General features: G+C 63.1%; 3 protein-coding genes across 3 annotated transcripts in view; 2 read left to right on the top strand and 1 right to left on the bottom strand.

Annotated features, from left to right (window-relative positions):
• The window catches only part of MRPL54 (mitochondrial ribosomal protein L54), a 1,686-nt gene extending 804 nt beyond the window's left edge, over positions 1-882 (top strand). The window contains exons 2-3 of the mRNA XM_026045572.1: positions 161-317; positions 666-882. Of these exons, the coding sequence (XP_025901357.1) occupies positions 161-317; positions 666-798 (290 nt within the window). The 3' untranslated portion in view covers positions 799-882. The remainder of the gene's footprint in view (positions 1-160; positions 318-665) is intronic.
• Positions 883-2,651: 1,769 nt separating this feature from the next.
• LOC112952671 (mucosa-associated lymphoid tissue lymphoma translocation protein 1-like) lies at positions 2,652-8,303 on the top strand. Its single transcript, XM_026045571.1, has 16 exons — positions 2,652-2,788; positions 2,961-3,127; positions 3,654-3,784; positions 4,010-4,163; positions 4,641-4,819; positions 4,901-4,997; positions 5,309-5,362; positions 5,482-5,517; positions 5,789-5,992; positions 6,174-6,351; positions 6,529-6,603; positions 7,042-7,169; positions 7,239-7,388; positions 7,481-7,638; positions 7,738-7,872; positions 8,010-8,303. Exons 1-16 carry the CDS (start codon positions 2,652-2,654, stop codon positions 8,301-8,303), a joined length of 2,277 nt encoding a protein of 758 aa, XP_025901356.1.
• Positions 8,304-11,128: 2,825 nt separating this feature from the next.
• On the bottom strand, positions 11,129-13,192 carry RAX2 (retina and anterior neural fold homeobox 2). The gene is made up of 2 exons (XM_026045596.1): positions 12,941-13,192; positions 11,129-11,590 (listed from the first exon to the last, which is right to left on the bottom strand). The coding sequence occupies exons 1-2, from the start codon at positions 13,184-13,186 to the stop codon at positions 11,147-11,149; spliced, it is 690 nt and encodes a 229-aa protein (XP_025901381.1). The 5' UTR covers positions 13,187-13,192; the 3' UTR covers positions 11,129-11,146.
• Positions 13,193-17,609: the final 4,417 nt, after the last annotated feature.

Raw genomic sequence — 17,609 nt, 5'->3', positions numbered from 1 at the left:
TCCCTGTCCCCCGTGTCCCCCTCCGCCGTGTCCCCCGTGATGCCCGTGTCCCGCTCTGCCTTGCTCCCCGCGGCCCCCGGGCCCCGCTCAGCCTTGTCCCCCGTGTCCCGCCCCACGGCTGCCCCCGCTGCCCTTGCCGACGCTCTCGCTGTCCCCACAGCCACCAAAGCCAAGGGCAAGAGCGTGGCCAAGGAGGAGGTGACGGGCCCCGCTGTGTGCACCGACCCCGTGCTGCTCGCCACCCACGCCATGGGCGTCAACATCTACAAGGAGGGCCCCGAGGTGGCCCTCAAGCCCGACTCCGAGTACCCGGCCTGGTGAGTGCCCAGGGGCCCGCGGAGCTGCGGCCGCCGCGCCTGCTGACGGCTCTGCAGGACGCCAGGGTGCTCGAGAGCCCCCTGAGTGACTTGTTGGGGGCCCGTCCTGCAAAGTGTCACCCTGTCCCCTTAGGTCCCAGATGCATTTCTGGGCAAGGTGCTACTGGTCTGGGCTGTAGGCACCAGAGGGTGTAGGAGATGGGAGCTGCTCCCAAGCCCGGGAGGAGGAAACCGAGAGGAAGAGCAGGTCGTGCTGTGGTGGAGCCTGGGCACCCTCACTGTGCACAGCCGTGGCTTTGTCCTCTGCATGTCCCCTGCCAACCTTGTGCGTTCTTCATTCACCCCCAGGCTCTTTGAGATCAACCTGAATCCCCCCAAGAAGCTGGAGGACATGAACCCRGAATCGCTGGAATATTGGAGGCGCCTGCGGAAGTACGACACGTGGCGCCGCAACAAGCTCAAGAAGGGCAAGAAGTTCTAGGCGCAGGCCTGGCCGTGCTCTGYGTGGAGCTGCGTGGGTGGCGCCGGGCTGAGCCGCCGTCGCCTGCTCTCAGTCTCTTATTCTTGCTGAAAACTGTAATAAATCTGTGGCCGTGCTGAGGTCTGCTCCCTGCAGCGGCTGCGGTGATCACAGACACCCTGTGAGCTCCATGCGTGTGGCTCTGGTGTCCTGCGTGTCCTGCCTCGGTGGCCAGCGCCTGCCCCAGCACGTGCGCTGTGTCCTGCTCTGCGGATCAGCTGGTGGCGTTTGCTACTCGCCAGTGGCGTCCAGTGCTGCAGGTTACCCCCAGGCCACAAGTTCTGGGTGTTGGGGCATCGCTGTATGTGYGGGTGCCGGTGCTCCCGGGAGCGTTTCCTTCCCTGGGATCTGGTGTCTTGMGGGGGCAGCAAGCAGGGCATTGTGCTCGCTCCTGCCGAGGTCGTGTCTCGGCCTCCCAAACGGGGCTGGGGGTGGAGATGTCCCAATTGCCACAAGTGCCGCGTGGTCCTCACAGCGAAGGGGACGTCTTGGGGCTATGGGGAACTGTGGTGGCCGGGACTGTGGGCTTCGCAGCTTGCCCTTGTGTGGTTACAGCACRGTCCCTGGCCCCATGGCCCCCAAAGGCACCGAGGCCTTTGTGGCTGCTCCATCYCCGTGTGTCCCACAGAATGATGGAACGGTTGAGGTGGGAAGTGACCCCTTCTAGTGTGACCTGCCTGCTCAAGCAGAGACACTCAGACCACATTGAACCGGGTGGCATCTAGGCGGGTTTGGAAGACCTCCAGAGGAGACTCCCCAGCCTCCCTGGGCAGCCTGTGCCAGGGCTCTGGCACCTCACAGTGCAGAAGTTTCTCCTCACATGGAGATCAAACTTCCTCTGTTTCAACTTATACCCATTGCCCCTTGTCCTGTCACTGGCCACCACGGAGAAGAGTTTGACCCCTTCCTYCCTAAGTTCTCCCCTGAAGTACTTGCACATATTGATCAGATCTCCTCTYAGTCTTCTCTTTTCYAGGCTAAGCAGGCCCAGCTTAGTCTTTCCTCATACAAGARATGCTCCAGTCCCTTAACCACCTTGGTTGCTCTCTGCTGGACCCTYTCTAGAAGCTCCATGTCTCACCTTGCAAAGCCCATGGGCTCCCCTGGGGCCCTCTGCCACCCRTGGTCTCAGCCCTGGTACGTGCAGGAGGTTGAGAAGGGCCCGTGTCCCGTTGTGGGCAGGAAGGGCTGGCAGAGCCGCACTGTGAGCCGTGGTCGCAGCAGGGTGCCCTGCTCGGGGTGGCATCTCCCCCAGGCCRGGCGGCAGCGGGCGGGCGGGCGCCCACGCGCCACAGCGCAGGAAGCAGCTCTGAAAGCAGAAGTGCTGCGCGGCGCTGCCGGGGGGACTTTTGCTTCTAACCTTCATTTCCTCTGCACGGCGCCGGGCACGCGCCGAGCTGCAGCTCCGGCCGGCCTTCTCTGCTGGGATCTGCCCTGCGGGCTCAGACCGCRCCGTGCCCACCGGTGAGTGCCCTGTCCTCCCCGTCCCGGGCTGCTGCTCGGGTGCCCCTCGCCACCCTCMCGTGCACCAAGGCCCTTTCACCAAAGCGCCGCCCTGGGTGCCGGGTGGGTCTCTGCCCTCCTGGTCAAGCCCCTGTTGCTCCAACGTCACCAGCCACCACAGAGGGTCCTGGGGCAAACTCCCACCCAGGGCGTCTCCGTGGGGAGGCAGAAAGGGGCCCGGGGCAGGAGGAGCTCAGTCCCTGGTGCCACCCCGGGCTGGGGCCAGCAGGGCGGTTTCCGTCCCGTTATCCCGGCCGCGATTCCCTCTGCAGCCCCGGGCAGGCGGCGGCCGGCGCGAGGCGCCACCGAGGATGGCCGAGTGGAGCATGTCCGTGGGCTCGCTGGGCGAGGACGTGGTGGCCCAGCTCTGCGAGCTCCTGGACACGGCCAGCCGGGGCTGGCGCAAGCTGGCCGAGGTGGCCGGGGCCGAGAAGCGCTTCAAGTGCAGGTAGGACCGAGGGGCAGGAGCCAGGTCTATCCCTATACGAGGGACGTCTCGTGGGTGGCTTGACGGCTCCAACCTGTCTCAGCTGACGTGACAAACACAACAGAGTGTCTGGAGCCCGAGGAGGGTCCCAGCCTGCCCGGGTGCCTGGGGCCTGATTGCTGGGGCTTTACAGTGAGGAGGAGCTGGAAATGTGCTCGCTGAAGGTGCTGGAGCCCCGGGGCAGCCCCACGCAGTGTCTGCTGCAGCTGCTGGCAGAGCGGGACTGCAGCCTCAAGTACCTGCTGGCCTGCCTGGACAAGATGGGGCACGCGCAGGCCTGCCAGGTCCTCAGCGGCGCTGGTACGGGTGGCTGGTGGGGCTGCACGGGGCCTGGACGTGGGGAGGGGGCTTTGGCAGAAGAAAAGTGGAGGGAGGAGGAGCGGCTCTTCCTGCCGATGGGGTCCTGGCTGGAGTGGGACGGAGCGGGGTTGGGATGGGATGGCGTGGGACAGAGCGTGGTAGGACGGTTGGGATGGGTGAGGGTGAGATGGGAAGGGAAAAGATGGGATGGGACAGGGTGTATTGGRATGGGTTGGGATGGGATGGGAGGGGCAGGATGGGATGAGATGAAGATGGGATGAAGAGGACATGGGGACAGGACATGATGGGACAGTATAGGATGAGATGATTGGGGTGGGATGGAGTGCAAGATGATGGAACAGGGCAAGATCACAGAATCACAGAATGGCCGAGGTTGGATGGGTTCTCTAGAGATCATCTYGTCCACCCAAGGTGACCAAGTCTGACCCAAGGATGAGCTGGGGCAGGGCAGCAGGTGACGGGACGGTGTCTCAGCCAGCCTGGGTGCGCTTCTCCTCTCCCACAGTCCAGAACCCAATCCACATCACGGTGCAGCCGGAGTCGCGCACGGTGGCAGGGGGGACGCAGGTGGCTCTGACATGCTGGGCGAGCGGCCCCCCGGGGCTCAGTTACCAGTGGTTCTGCGGGAAGCAGGAGGTGAGGCCCCCTGCRCCTGGGGACACTGAGCCAGGCTCAACTGTGCTCTTGGCACACACGGAGCCTTTGGACAAGCTCTGCTGGGGGTCCCAGGCCCAATCCATGGCAAGGGCTCCCCCAACTTCTCTTGACCAGCTCCTGACGGGGTAGACGGATGGGTGGGATGGAGCACCTGACCAAGCTGTCTGAATTCTTAGTCCCGGATGTCTCCTTGATATCTCCTAGCTGCCTGGAGCCACAGCCCCAGAGCTGGTGGTTGACACGGGCACCTCGCAAGGCCAGCCCGGCTGGTACATCTGCCGTGTCAACTGTGGAGTCAACTACACCTTCTCCAGGTGGGCCCAYGTCCAGGTCGAGAGGAGCAGCAGCCCCAGCTCAGGTGGGCCCCGAGATTTGCATCCCCAGGCTGGTTCCTGATGGGCATTGCTTGATGTCACCCCTGGCCATGGGGCTTGATGAGGTGGTGGTGCCACGGGGGAGCTGGTTGTGCTGTGTCCTATATCCTCCTGGTGCCAACTGGCAGCCCTGGCAAGGCATGTCCCAGCACCCAGAGGTGATGGGAGCCTGGATGGATGCGTCCCAGCATTCCAGCTGCGGGCTCTGCCCCACATGCTGAGCATCCTTGCACCAAGCCAGGGAGCCCCAGCAAATCCCAGGGGCTCCGTTGTGTCCGGCTCTGCCTGGGTGACCATTCCTGGGTGACCATTTGGAGATCTTGAAAACCCGCTTGGATGCAGCCCTGTGCCACGTGCTCTAGGTGACCGTGCGTGGGTGGTTGGACTAGATGACCTCTGAGGTCCCTTCCAACCTTAAGCRTTCAATGGTTCTGTGATTCGGTGCCTCGTGTCCTCTCCAGCAAGCGGCTACTGCCCGACCATGGTGGGGCTGCAGATCCTGCAGCAGCCGCGGCCGTGCCGCTTGGCCGAAGGGGACACGCTGGTGCTGGAGTGCAGAGCCATGGGCAACCCRCCGCCCCAGTACCAGTGGTTCAGGAACCGACAGCCTGTGGAGGGTGCACGGGCGCCCCAGCTCCAGGTACCCCCGCGAAGCCCCCTGCCCATCCTGGGCTGCACCCTGCACTCGGGTGGCCCTGGCTCTATCTGTCCCCTTTGGCAGGTGAAGCTGGTGACGACGGCCGAGAGGGGCAGCTACTCGTGCCGTGTGTTCAACCTCTTCCACGAGGTGTGGAGCCGGGAGGTGGAAGTGGAGATCGGTGAGGGTTTGGCACTGTGCCCCCCAGCGCGGGTGACAGCCCCTTCCGAGAAGTGACCACGTCCGTCCCCTCCTGTTCCAACACCCTGGTCCCGTGTCCTGGCCGTGCTCATCCCCCCAGTGCCTCCCCTGGGTGCTCCGTATTCATTGAGGGGCCCAGCCCCATGCTGGGACACGATGGTCACCACGCACAGTGCAAAGCGAGAATTGCTCCAATGCATCCCCGTGCAGTGGCGAGGTCTCCTGAAATCCCACCAACCTCTGCAGTGCCCCCTGGGCACCTGCCTAACTCCCTGCTTTGTGTCACCACAGGCCCACGGCTCTTCAACTCYGGAGGCTCCTGGCAGGACAGGGACAGGGATGGAGGTAGGTGCAGCCTCTGCCCCTGCTGCTGGTTGCGATGTTTGGTTCCCCCAGGAGAGCCCCCATGGATGTGGTGGGACGCGGTGCCCAGAGCCATGACACCCATGGATCTGTCTTTCCAGGCGCTCCGGAGCACTGCAGCCCTGGCCAGCTGTATGGTAAGAGAAGTTCTTCCAGGAAACAACCCATGCCAAGCGGTTTGGTGACCCTGGGGCTGTCACTGTCCTGCTCGTGCTGCAGCATCTCCTCTGCTCAGCTGGGCTCAGGCATTGTGAGCATTGGGTGTAGCACCCTGAGGAGAGCCGAGCAGAGAGGCATGGACAGGTGTACCAGGCGTAGGAGCATCAGACACAACAAGGCGTCACCTTGGCGGGGACAGGGGAGTATCCCTGACTCTGTCCCCATCATGTCCCTCTCCTGCCCTGCCAGCCACCGACAAAGTGGCGCTGCTGATCGGCAACATGCACTACGTGCACCACAAGCACCTGAAGGCGCCCATGGTGGACGTGCACGCCCTGAGCAGCCTCCTCCGGCAGCTCGACTTCAAGGTGGTCTCGCTGCTGGACCTGTGCAAGGCCGAGATGCAGATGGCCGTCAACGAGTTCCTCCTGCTCCTGGACAAGGGCGTGTACGGTRCGGTGGCTCCTAAGCCGGGGCAAGGGCTTGGGGTAGATGGACGTTACTCTTCCACGGCAATGGGATGGGTACGGGGATGGCATCTCGGAGTGGCTTGCTGATATTTGTGGTGGCATCAGGTCTTGGAAGGAGGCCCCGAGAAATGGGGGTAACAAAGATGTCCTTGTCCCCCTGCCAGGTTTGCTCTACTATGCCGGGCATGGCTATGAGAACTTCGGCAACAGCTTCATGGTGCCCATCGACGCACCCAGCTCCTACACGTCAGCGCACTGCCTGTGCGTGCAGCGCGTGCTGCGGAGCATGCAGCAGCGCCACACCGCCCTCAACATCTTCCTCCTCGACATGTGCCGCAAGAGGTGAYGCATCCTGCCCGCGGGGGCACCTGCGCAGGACCCCAGCACGTGAGAGTCTGTCTTGGGGCTTGCTGCAGAGAAAGCCCCCAGCAAGGGACTGCATTGGTGTGTTCAGGGGCTGTAGCTGCCCCTGGTGTCCCACCACCCACTGCATGGGTCCCAGCAACCCGTCTCTTCCAGGAACCTCAATGACAACCTCATCCCGCAAGTTGGGGCGTTGCAGGTCACGGCCAACATCGTCTTCGGCTATGCCACGTAGGTCTCCTCCATTCCCCGGGAGGCCAGGCAGCTTTCCTCAGGTCATGCCTTGCTTTGGGTCTGGTGGGACATGTTCCTCTGCACGCCAGGTTGGACTGGCTCCCTTTTGGCCAGTGCATTCATGCTGGGGTGCATRAGGGAAAGTCCTGGCCCCAAATTCCTTAGTGAGAAAGGAGAAGCTCACAGTGGTGCTTGGGTTGATGGTGTCCGATGGAATTTCAGTAGTGAACATCCTCTGGAGCATGAGGATTTGGGTTGACAGTGCTCTGGTGTACACATTCAGGCAAGGCTCCCACCTTGTCCTGGCTTGGCTATTGGATGTAGTGTGTCCATGCTGGGAACACAACTCCGGATTAAGGGCTGGTTCCTGGGGGAACGTCGTGGGGACAGGAGGGCCCCAGGGATGGAAGTCACACCTGCTTGCTGTGCTCCCAGCTGCGCCGATGCCGAAGCCTACGAGCTGAGCCAGGGCGAGCTCTCCAACGGCATATTCATGAGCTTCCTCAAGCGCTGGCTGGTGGAAGACGAGAAGATCACAGTGCTGCTGGACAAGGTGGCCGAAGGTGAGTGGCCAGAGCCTGGGGGGCAGCCAGCAAGGCCCACAGCTCCTCGACTGCCTCCTCCTGCTGCAGACATGGGCACGCTGGAGATCACGCGGGGCCGGCAGGCCCTGGAGCTGCGCAGCAACCTCTCGGAGCGACGGGCCCTCACGGACCCCATCCAGCCGGCTGAGGGCCAGGAGGAGTCCTCGGTCAGGAACCTGCAGTGGGCCAAGGCCCATGGTGGGTGTCGCAGCCGCCGCGCGGAGCCGGGAGCCACCAGGTCCCTGTGCGCAGCCCCAGGGGTCCCGGCCCCACGCTCGGTGTCTCYGCAGTCCTGCCGGAAAGCCGGCACCTCTGCTTCGACTGCGGGGTCGCCGTCCAGCTGGGCTTTGCCGCTGAGTTCTCCAACATCATGATCATCTACACTCGCATTGTGGCCACCCCGAAGGAGATCGCTAGGTGCGAGGCCAAGCTCACGGACATCCCGGAGGTGGGAGCTCCTTGCRGAACCGCAGGGGTGTCCGGCTGGTGCCGCATGGGTGCCGCTTGTCCCGCAGTGGTTTTCACAGCCCACCCTTGTCTGCGGCAGGAGCTGGATGCGGATCTCAAATTCACCAACAGGGAGAGCCCCGAGGAACTGGGCAGCCCGCTGTCCCCAACCTGGAGCCGCGATGTCCCCTCCTGCTGCCTCTACAGCCGCCTCTGTGGTCTGCAGAAACTGCGGGTAAGGGCCGGGGGGCGGTTGGTGGCACTGCCCCCACCTGGTCACTGTCCCCTGCCTGTCCGCACACCGTCCCAGCCGCGGCGSCGGCGCCAGGGCCACGATGTCCCCGCGAGCGCCGTGCCACCCGTGCTCTGCAGCAGGAGCTGGTGTTCACCGTGTGCCTGCAGTACCAGTACCGCGGCATGGAGGACTTCGTGGAGGAGAGGCGGGCGGTGAACGTGGGCAAGCCGCTCATCGCCAAGCTCAACCTGCGCCTCGGGGACGGGGACAGGGACGCTGCCGGGGATGCGTCCGCGTCGCCGCCGGGCTCGGAGGCCTCTGGCAGCCCCCTGTCTGGCTCCCTGCCAGGCAGCTGGGCCACTGGTGCTCACTGGCTGAACGCCCCGGAGGAGACCCCGAGCCCCGACACCCCCGATGTGCACTCCCTATAGGAGGACAGCGTGTCCCCCACCCCGTGGTGACACCAGCTCCACGCACCGGACATCCCCAGCCCCGTGTCCCCCGGCACCGCGTCAGTGACATGGGGCTCCCGCGGGGGTGTGGGCGGCCGGGGACGCAGGAGCGTGTCCGTGGGTGCAGTGGGAGCCCGGGGGGGGCAGAGTGCCCAAGCGCGGCGGCTCAGCGGTGCGCGAGGCGTCACGCCGGGGCAAGGTGGGRGTCCTTCAGGCCTAGGAGAAATAGAGAGAAATAATCAGATTAGGGGGCAAAGCCCGAGGGAGGGGATTAAGGGAGCAGGAGGCTCCTGTCCTGCGAGTGTGCGATGCCAGCGGTCGAGCCCGAGGGGTGTCGGGTACCCCAGAGCTCCCTGCAGGACCCCGACAGCGGCACTAGGCCAGGGCAGGGTGCAAGGAAAAGGTGTCTGGGGTTGAGATTTCCCAAGCGCGTGCCCTCCCTGCCAAGGAACGAGACACGAGTGTCTACATGTTTTTGCATGTTTTTGCATGTTGCAAAGGGCCCGGAGGCTGCTCGCTTTGCTGCAAAATGGGGGGAAAAAGCCAATAAAAGTGCAATGTGGACGGCTGAGCTCTGCAGGGGCTCTGGGCGAGGAGCTGGTGTCTGGTRTCCCCCAAGCAAACCAGACTCCTGCAGGACACTCAGCATCGTCCCCCCGGAGCAACAAGCTTCTTTTGTCACCGTGGAAGAGATCGAAGGTCTCTGCACGGCGAGGGGCCATCCCGGGCACCGGGGTTCGTGYGGCCCCCTCTGTCACCTGGAGGCACCCCTATTAGGAGGAGGCACCTTGGAGCGGCTAACGGCGGTGCTAATTAGCCCCCCCAGAGGAGCCGATGTGGCGGCCCCAGCCCCGCGCAAGGATGGTGGGACCTCAGGCCCCCCCCCACCGCACCCGCTCTGCCCCCCATGCAAATTAGCTCATTTCAATAATTTGCATAAGGGCCCAGCCTGCCAAGAGGCACCGCGGGAGCCGCATCCGCCCGCTCCCCCATCGCAACCCCGTGCCCCCGCCTTGCACCTTGGGGGGCCCCGGCCCCAATTAGGCTCCAATTAATGGGGGCAGGGATGTGGGGGGGGGGTCCCTGCACTGTGCTGCTTTTGTGGCCTGCCGAGGGGTGCCCCGTGCGGGGCCGGCTGCCCCAATTAGGGCCGGTGAAGGCGGCACGGCCCCCGCCGGCCCCAGACCCCATTACTTCCGCGGCCTTTGCTGCATTATGTCCCCGCCGCCGCGCGCCGCGCGCCCCGGCCCGCCAAGCTCCGGCGAGCACGGCGGCCATCGATTATTCGTCTAATGGCTCGTTAAGGGTTTAATTATCACTAACGAAGCAGATGAGCACCAGCGGGGGTGTGGGGGGGGGAGGGCAAGGGGACATAAGGGACGGGGAGCCGGGTCTTGCTGGGGTCAGTGGCCTGCCAGGCCCGGTGGCATCCTGGCTGCTCCTGCCTGACCCCGGGGCCACCGGGATCTGGGTCCCCCCACCCCCAGGGTGGGAGAAACGGGGTGAGACCCTTGGGGGAGTGGGGGGTGCGGAGCTGGCAGGTCCTTGGGTGCTGGGACGGAAAGTTTCAGGGGGCGTTTGGCTCCGTAACGGTCGTGTCGCGCCGGGCCCCGCCAGCCGCCCCAGCTGGGCCGGCGTAATTACAGCGCCACAATTAGGGAGGGCAGAGCCTCCCCCCGGGCCCAGAGCGACGGCCGCGCACATCCCCCTGACAAACAGCCGGCGAGGTGGCAGCGGCCACCACGGGGCCGCCCCGTGTCCCCCCCGCCCGGCGTCCCCGGCGAGAGGGACGTTGCAGAGCCGGCAGGGGAGGACGCTGCGGAGCGACCCTCCCGCTCATGGGGTGTGGGGCTCCCGCGGTGGCCCCCGCGCCCCGCAGCTGCTGTGACCCTCCCCACCGCGACATGAGGTGCCCACTGGGGTCCCCATCTGCCCCCGGCAGCTCCAGGGTCCCCATCTGCCCCCGGCTGGCTCCGGGGTCCCCACCTGCCCCCGGGTGGCTCCGGGGTCCCCATCTTCCCCCCAGCAGCTCTGGGGTCCCCATCTGCCCCCTGGCGGCTCCGGGGTCCCCATCTTCCCCCCAGCAGCTCTGGGGTCCCCATCTGCCCCCTGGCGGCTCCGGGGTCCCCATCTGCCCCCCGGGCAGCTCTGGGGTCCCGATCTGCCCCCCGGGCAGCTCCGGCACCGCGGCGCAGAGACGTGGGGCGCATCCTCTCAGCTCTTTACTCTGGGTACAACCGATCCCGCGGGGCTGCCGCTTCTACCGGCCCTGGCATGGCTAAAAAGGAGCCGAGCCTCCCGCTCCCGCCCGCTGCCCCGGGGTCCCTACGGAACTAAAGCTTCTCGCGCTGGCTTTTGTTGAAATCTGCAGCATAAAAAAAAAAAAAAAAAAAAAAAAGGAATAATAATAAAGGGAGTGGGAAGAGAAACTGCCCCCGTTGGCAGCAGCCCCGGGGAGGCCGAGCCGGGTCCGCACTGTCCCCTCTCTCCTGGGGGCTGCTGGCCGGGGAAGGGGCCGCACTCGGATAGAAGGTGTCTCTGCTCCGTGGATGGGGCTGCCATCCCAGCTCGGCCGCTCCAGGGAGGCGGCGCAGCCCAGAGGAGCCGTGAGGGTCTTTGGAGGCGGCCGCGGTGTCCCCGGCGCCCTCGGCGTCCCCAGCGCCCGCGGCCTCCCCTCTGCCCCCAGCGCTGCCCTGCGCGGCCACCCCGGCGGCTCCCGCCTCATCCGCCCCGGGGGTGAGCCGCAACCGGCGGCAGGGCCGGGAGCCGGAACCGGGCGGACAGGGCCGGACCGGGCCGTGCGGGCTGTGAGGGAGTGTCCATCAAATGGGCTGCCAGGTTTTGTCAATGGTCTGAATGTGCTCCTTGGCTTTCATGCGCAGCGCGGCGATGCTGGAGCTGCGCTGGTCGACGTCCTCCAGCGGGTACTTGTCCACAAAGGGGGGGCCGCACTGGTAGGCGGCGGGTGCCACAGGCGCCATGCCCTGCGCCATGCCTGGCGGCGCGTTGAGGAAGGAGTGGGCGCCGTAGGGCGGCTGCAGCGCCTGCGGGGCGCCCATGAAGCCGGGGATGCTGTGCACCGAGGTGGCCCCGGCGATGGGCGACGTGAGCCACGGGTCCAGCGGCAGCGAGTTGCTCATGGGCCCCACGTTGGGCGTCATGGGCGGCCGGTTGAAGGAGAGCACGGGAGTGTCGTGGAGCTTCATGGAAGTCGCCTCCATCTTCTCCTGCCGCCGCCACTTGGCTCTCCTGTTCTGGAACCAGACCTGCAAGGGCAGAGCAGGGACGGTGACCTGGGGGAGGCAGCACCGTGCCTGGCGTGTGCCGTGTGTGGTGACCCGGGCACAGTGTCAACTGCCCTGTGTGCTGTCCCCTACATGGGTGGCCCATGCAGTATGCTCCCTGGTGGGTGCTCCACCTTGGGTGTCCCCTGTGTTGTTATGACACTTATCGTGCCACTGCTTGGCCTTCACATCCCCGATGATGACTCCTCGTGGGGTCCCCGAGGGGTCCCACCTCCTACAGGGAAAGGGATAGAGAGAACTGGAGCCCAAAGGTCACACAGGGCCACCAGCAGGACACGCGCTGGCCACCGCGTCCCCAGCGCCCACGGGGGCCTGGAGTCGGGACCAAGCAAGGAGAGGGGTCTCCTCCATTCTGCAATGCAAATAGACGGCATATATCAACACAATGGGTTGATATGACTCACAGGCAGGTCACAGATACTGGGATTCACTGGTGCAAACTGCTTGTTACTCAGATTGCTCTATGGAGGAGACTGTTGCACCTCCCAGATGGATTCTGGAAGGGATGAGGTTGAGGCCTAGAAAGCTCAATGCACTCGCARGGAGATCAATTCTCTGTCCATCTCTCAGGGATTCATTTTTCTTTCCCTTTCCTTACTTCTCCTTCTGTCCTTCATCTGTCCAAGCCGAGCACCATGATCTGCTCTGGCCTTGTGGGCAGCTACCAGCCTGTCCTCGCCCTGGTGCCTTCCCAACCCGTGGCAGGAGGGATCGGGGACTTTCTGACCCCACCTCCCTGTGTTCCCTTGGCCAAAGGCTGATTGTGCCCTCTTGCTTTGCTGGGCACCCGTTTCCATCTACTTGGATGGGGCTGTCCCTACCCAGTGATGCTTTTAAGGGCAGGATCTGCAGCCAGGAATCACGGGTGCCAGTGGCGCTCGGATATCCCCGTTGCAGGGATCCAGCCTTGGGGAGAGCTCTGGTGCTACCCCAAGGATACGGAGCCTGAAGCTGATGCACTTGAGACCCATCTCGTTAAGAAAGGACCCACTGACACCCAGTTTGGTTCCCTCACCTGCCCCATTGTCCAGGTCCATGAATACTGGGACCAGCACAGATGAGAGCGGGGACATCTGGGGACCTCAGACCCATAAGCCCAACTTGTCCTCGCAGCAGGGTCCTCTCCCAGAGGAGCCGCAACCCAGGGCTTTGTGCTGCAGCCCAGGAAGAGAGAAACCACCTCCAATCTCTACCAACTCATCCATCTCTATCATGGTTTCATCTCCGTTCATTCTCAGCGCTGAGAAAGGCCTTGCCYGGGAGAGCTGGTGGCATGGCCAGGCCCAACCTTACCCAGCACTGCCTCCCTACCTGCACGCGGACCTCGGGCAGGTTGACCTTCATGGCAAGCTCCTCGCGGCTGTAGACGTCAGGGTAGTGGGACTTCTCGAAGGCGCGCTCGAGCTCGTGCAGCTGGTACGTGGTGAAGGTGGTGCGGTTCCTGCGGTGCTTCTTCTTGGGCTGCTCATCCTCGGCGGCGGCGGCGGGCGGAGCGGCCTCGCTGTCGCCCGCCTTGCGCAGCTCGCCCAGCTCGCCCTCACACTTGTTCAGGAACATGCTGGCACCTGCCGAGGGGACARCGGCGTTGGCTGAGTGCCAAGGGACGAGTGGCATCACGCCGCGGGCTGCCTCGGGCCGGAGTGCTGCAGCACGGTGTTTGCARAGCAAATTTGCTTTTGCACCAACCGGTGTTGGATGCTGGCTGCGATACCCAGCCCGGAGCTGCTGATGGCCCTGGGGACCCCCTGCACCCTGGCACTGCTGCACCCGGTGCCCCCCCTGCACCTGGAGCGTCCCCTGCATTCCAAACACCTGCATCTAGAGCATCCCTTGCACCCAAAACACCTCTGCCACCTGGTGCCTTCCTTGCACTAGTGCACCCCTTGCACCCCAAGCCACCTTGCACCTAGTGCATCCCTTGCACCTAGTGCACCCCTTGCACCTAGTGCATCCCTTGCACCTAGTGCATCCCCTGCACCCAAAGCACCTCTTGAACTCAGTGCACTCCCCGCACCCAACGCTCCCCTTGCACCCAGCGTGGCCAGCGCAGCACCGCGAGCCCCAGCTCCCACAGAGGCCGATCCCACAGCCAGCCGAGGGGCCCGGGAGCAAGTGGCCCCGGAGCGGGGCCTGCAGCCCCTCCGTACGGGCACTCTATTCGGTTACGCAAAGGCCTAATCCTCTCTGCGGCTGGCACGCTGATCCCACGGCGGCCCGGTGTGCCATTACCCAAGCGGATTTGCACGAGGCAGCGTTGCTGGTCCCACGGCCCCGGAATCCTCCCAACCCCACGGTTCTCCCTGCACCTCTCCATTCCTTGGCCTTCCTGCGGTTTTGGGAGTCCCYCAAGACGCCTTTGCCCAAGCACCGAGATGCCACAGGCGAAATGGAGCTGCTATTGAAGCCATTTCTTCCCCGAACATCGTTTTGGTATCCCATATTTAAAACAGGAATGCAAAGATGGAGATGACTCTAAAGCCCTGATCCCGAAGGCAAATCCTGGCAGGAATCAGTGTCACCTGCTGGCATGTGACCCGGAGCGCGGGGATGGAGCCATGCGGAGCACCACGCACCCGCCCCCAGCTAATAACCTGGTTCTACCGGTGGATAAACATTCTCAACCCCTGCAACATTTCATCTGTAAGCTTTTTATCCCGTATCTGCAATCTTTCGGCAGTATTTGCTGAAGATTAAAGACCCCTTTCTACCATAGGCATCTAGTCAAACACGGAAAATCAGGCAGAAATACATAATCCTGCAGTATTTCCACCCAGGAGAAGGTGCATGCGGCAGATGCTGGTGGCTTTGCCTGTCCGCCTGTCTGATAATGTGGCAAAAACCTTGGGAGAAATGGAGGTTGCAGCACATGGCAGTGCTGCATTGCATGCAGCGTGTGCGCGGTGCAGTGTCTGCGTGCACAGTGTCTTTGCAGTGCCCTGTGCTGTGTCCGCACGTGCACCAAGTGTGGGACACACCGGCTGCGGGGCCGGCGGGTACAGGGTGTGTAATGCATGCAGTGAGTGCACAGCGCTGGTGTGCGACACCCACGGGTGCACGCGGTGTGTGCAGCACGCAGAGCTCGTGCAGGGTGCAGTGCCTAGTGTGCACAGCAAGAGCAAAGTGCTTTTGTGCAGCATGAGGGCTGTGCCTGTGTGCAGCACTGCAGCGCATGCAGTGCACGGCACGGGCGTGGGGTCTGCGTGTGCAATGCGTGGCGTGAACGTGAGGTCTGCACGTGCAACGCGTGGCGTGAGCGCAGGATCATGCGTGCAGTGCACGGCATGAGTGTGGGGTCTGCATGTGCTGTGCGGGGCGTGAATGTGGGGAGTGCGTGTGCAACGCACGGCRTGAGCGCGGGGTCATGTGTGCAATGCACGGGGTGAACGGGGGGGCTGTGCGTGCAGCATGTGCGGGGTCCGCGGGGACTGCAGCCCGTGCAGCACGAGTGTGCACGGTGCGTGGGCAACCCACGCGCAGYGCCGTGCACATTGGCACTGCGTTGGCAGAGCCCACACATGCAGCACGGGCAGGAGGTGCGTGCYGGGTTTGGCACCTCCCGGTGTCACCGGGGATGCAGGCTGGGCCGGGGGGTCCAGGCGGGGGGCCGGGGGCCGGTGCCGCTCTCGCTCACCCTCTTGGCATTGGCGCGGGGCAGCATCTGCAAGGGAAGGCAGAGAAGGTGGATGCAGCGTGAGCCCAGCGCCCGCAGAGCCCCTGGAGCCTCCTGGCCCCCCCAGAGCCCCCCGAGACTCCCCTGTCCTCCCTTAACCAGCAATGCCCTGGGATGGGGCCAGTGGGAAAGGAGAGGAGGGAAGGGATGGGATGGGGAGAAGGGCAGGAGAGGAGGGAAGGGATGGGGCCGCATGGGGGAATGGGGGATAAGGGGTGACAGGGAGGGGACAGGGGCGAGATGGGGCAATGGGGATCAGGCACTGATCGAGCTCTAGGTCTGGGGCACCCACCAAAAGCAAAGGAAGCCCCCAAACCTCACCCAGAAAGAAAGGCCTAACTCGTCCCTGGAGTGGCAAGAGGGATCGGAGAGAATTTWAAAAAAATAACATTAAAAAAAAAAGGGAAGGAAGAAGCCAGCCATGCTGGGGCTGGCGCCTCTGTCCCTACTCCAGGAAAACCGCGGGCATTCCTTGCCCCCGGCGCTGCCGTGTTTCCCAGGCTCTCTTTTTTGTGGGTGGCAGCTGGGGTTTTGCCCCCATTGTCCCCCACCTTTTTCTTCTATTTCCTTCCCATTTGTGATTACAAAATGCAAGAGCATCCCCAGCTTCCCAGCGGCTCCGGGAAGGCCAGAAACCCCGGGCTTTGTCCCCACCGCGGCCGCCAGCGGACAGGAACTTAAGGAACATATAGGGGTCTATACGACCCTTGCACRGGTCAGGCCTCCAGCCCGACCCCTTCCTGGGCCAACGTGTCTACTGGTCCCCAGCATCACCCCCAAGGGAGGAACCGGGTGCTTCTAGGAGCATTTTAGGCCCGCTCCCAGGCAAGAGGGAGAATTCCCTAACTCCAAGCAGACGATGAGCCGGCAGGAATTGCTTCCCTCCCTCCCGCGCATCCCGCAGCTCTCTGTGGCCTTGGCGCTCACAGTCTGGGGGGTTGAAGCACTTGGGCTTTTGAACTGAAGGCGAGAAGACGCCAAGACACAAAGTCTGCTCTGGCTTTTCCTCCACTTGGCTTTATTCTTAAACACACTTTTCCCCCTGTTTACAGGTTTTGTTTTTGGGGATTTTTTTTTTTTTTTTTTTTTTTTTTTTTTTTTTTTTTTTTTTTTTTTTTTTTTTTTTTTTTTTTTTTTTTTTTTTTTTTTTTGGGAATCCCCCCAAAACAAACAAACAAACAAACAAAAAAAAAAAAAAAAAAAACCCAAAAAAAACCAAAAAAAACCCAAAAATGCAGTGCAGAGCCCTGGCCAAGTGGTGCAAAACATCCCCCTCGGGGCGAATAACCAACATTATGGCCCTTCAGAGCCCATCACCTGTCACCCAGGCGCTCCCCACGGAGCCAGGCACCCCCAGGCTCCGGCACGTGGGCGATTCCCTTTTCCCAGGGCTTTTGGGAGCGCGTTTTTCCCAACACCAATGGGAGCAACACTCGCGGGTCCCCGGTGCCCACCCGAACCCGCCTGCGGCCGCGTTACCTGCTGGGCCCAACTTGCTTTTCCAGGAGTATTTAACTTTGCCGGTGCCTCCGGGAACCAAACAAGCGGCTCAACCTCACCAATCTTGCAGCTTGGCCGCCAAAGTTCCCTCTAGTCTTCTTATTTGTCACAGAACCGTGCTGCTAAGGCTCCGGAGAATCTTTATTTAGTGTTGCAGATGTCACCGGGCCCTGCAGATTGGAAATGAGTCCAAAGGATTAAGACGAGGTTATTAATTGGAGGCCTTCCCCTTTAAGAATGATTGACAGTTACTTTCTGGACAAGTAATTGCTCTAAATGTCCCTCCAGCGCCGGGGCCGGGGGGGCCTGGGGATGGACAAAGACGGGAACTGCCTTCGCTGCTGGGATTGTCTCCCTACAAAGGAGTCCTGCTGGAGTTTTCCTTGTAATCCCCTCATTATGGGAGAGGAAAAGAATTAGAGACACAGAGAGAGGAGAAGAAAGGCAGAGGGATGGAGCGGGGGGAGGCAGCGGCAAGGGAAACAATTTCCTTGGGCTCCTCCGGCGCTGCCCAAGGGTTTCCCTGGGAATGGGGAGCGTTGGTGTTGGCRCCGGGAGAGGAGCCCGCGGGGTGGGTTGAGGGGCGGGTGGCCCTGGTGAGATGTGGGGAGAGGCCCCTGGTGCAGCCCCCGCGTGGGGCAGTGCTGGGCGGTGGGTGGTGGGGTGGCCCTGGGCCTCTGTGGGTGTGGGGATGGGCAGGGGCACGGGAACCATGGGGAGCAACCGTGGAGACTGGGTGTAGGAGCTAGACATGGGGAGCAACCGTGGACATTGGGTATAGGAGCTAGACATAGGGAGCAACCATGGAGA

Source organism: Nothoprocta perdicaria, unplaced genomic scaffold (assembly GCF_003342845.1).
Source record: "Nothoprocta perdicaria isolate Ctin4 unplaced genomic scaffold, notPer1 scaffold_400, whole genome shotgun sequence".
Lineage (NCBI taxonomy): Eukaryota > Metazoa > Chordata > Aves > Tinamiformes > Tinamidae > Nothoprocta > Nothoprocta perdicaria.
Note: the sequence above shows the minus strand (reverse complement) of the source record. Positions and strands in the feature narration are given on the sequence as shown.

Coding starts and splice junctions, on each gene's coding strand:
- RAX2 (XM_026045596.1), bottom strand. CDS start 13,186: ATGTTCCTGAACAAGTGTGAGGGCGAGCTGGGCGAGCTGCGCAAGGCG. Junction 11,591..12,940: donor TGCCCGAGGTCCGCGTGCAG/GTAGGGAGGCAG, acceptor CTGCCCTTGCAG/GTCTGGTTCCAGAACAGGAG.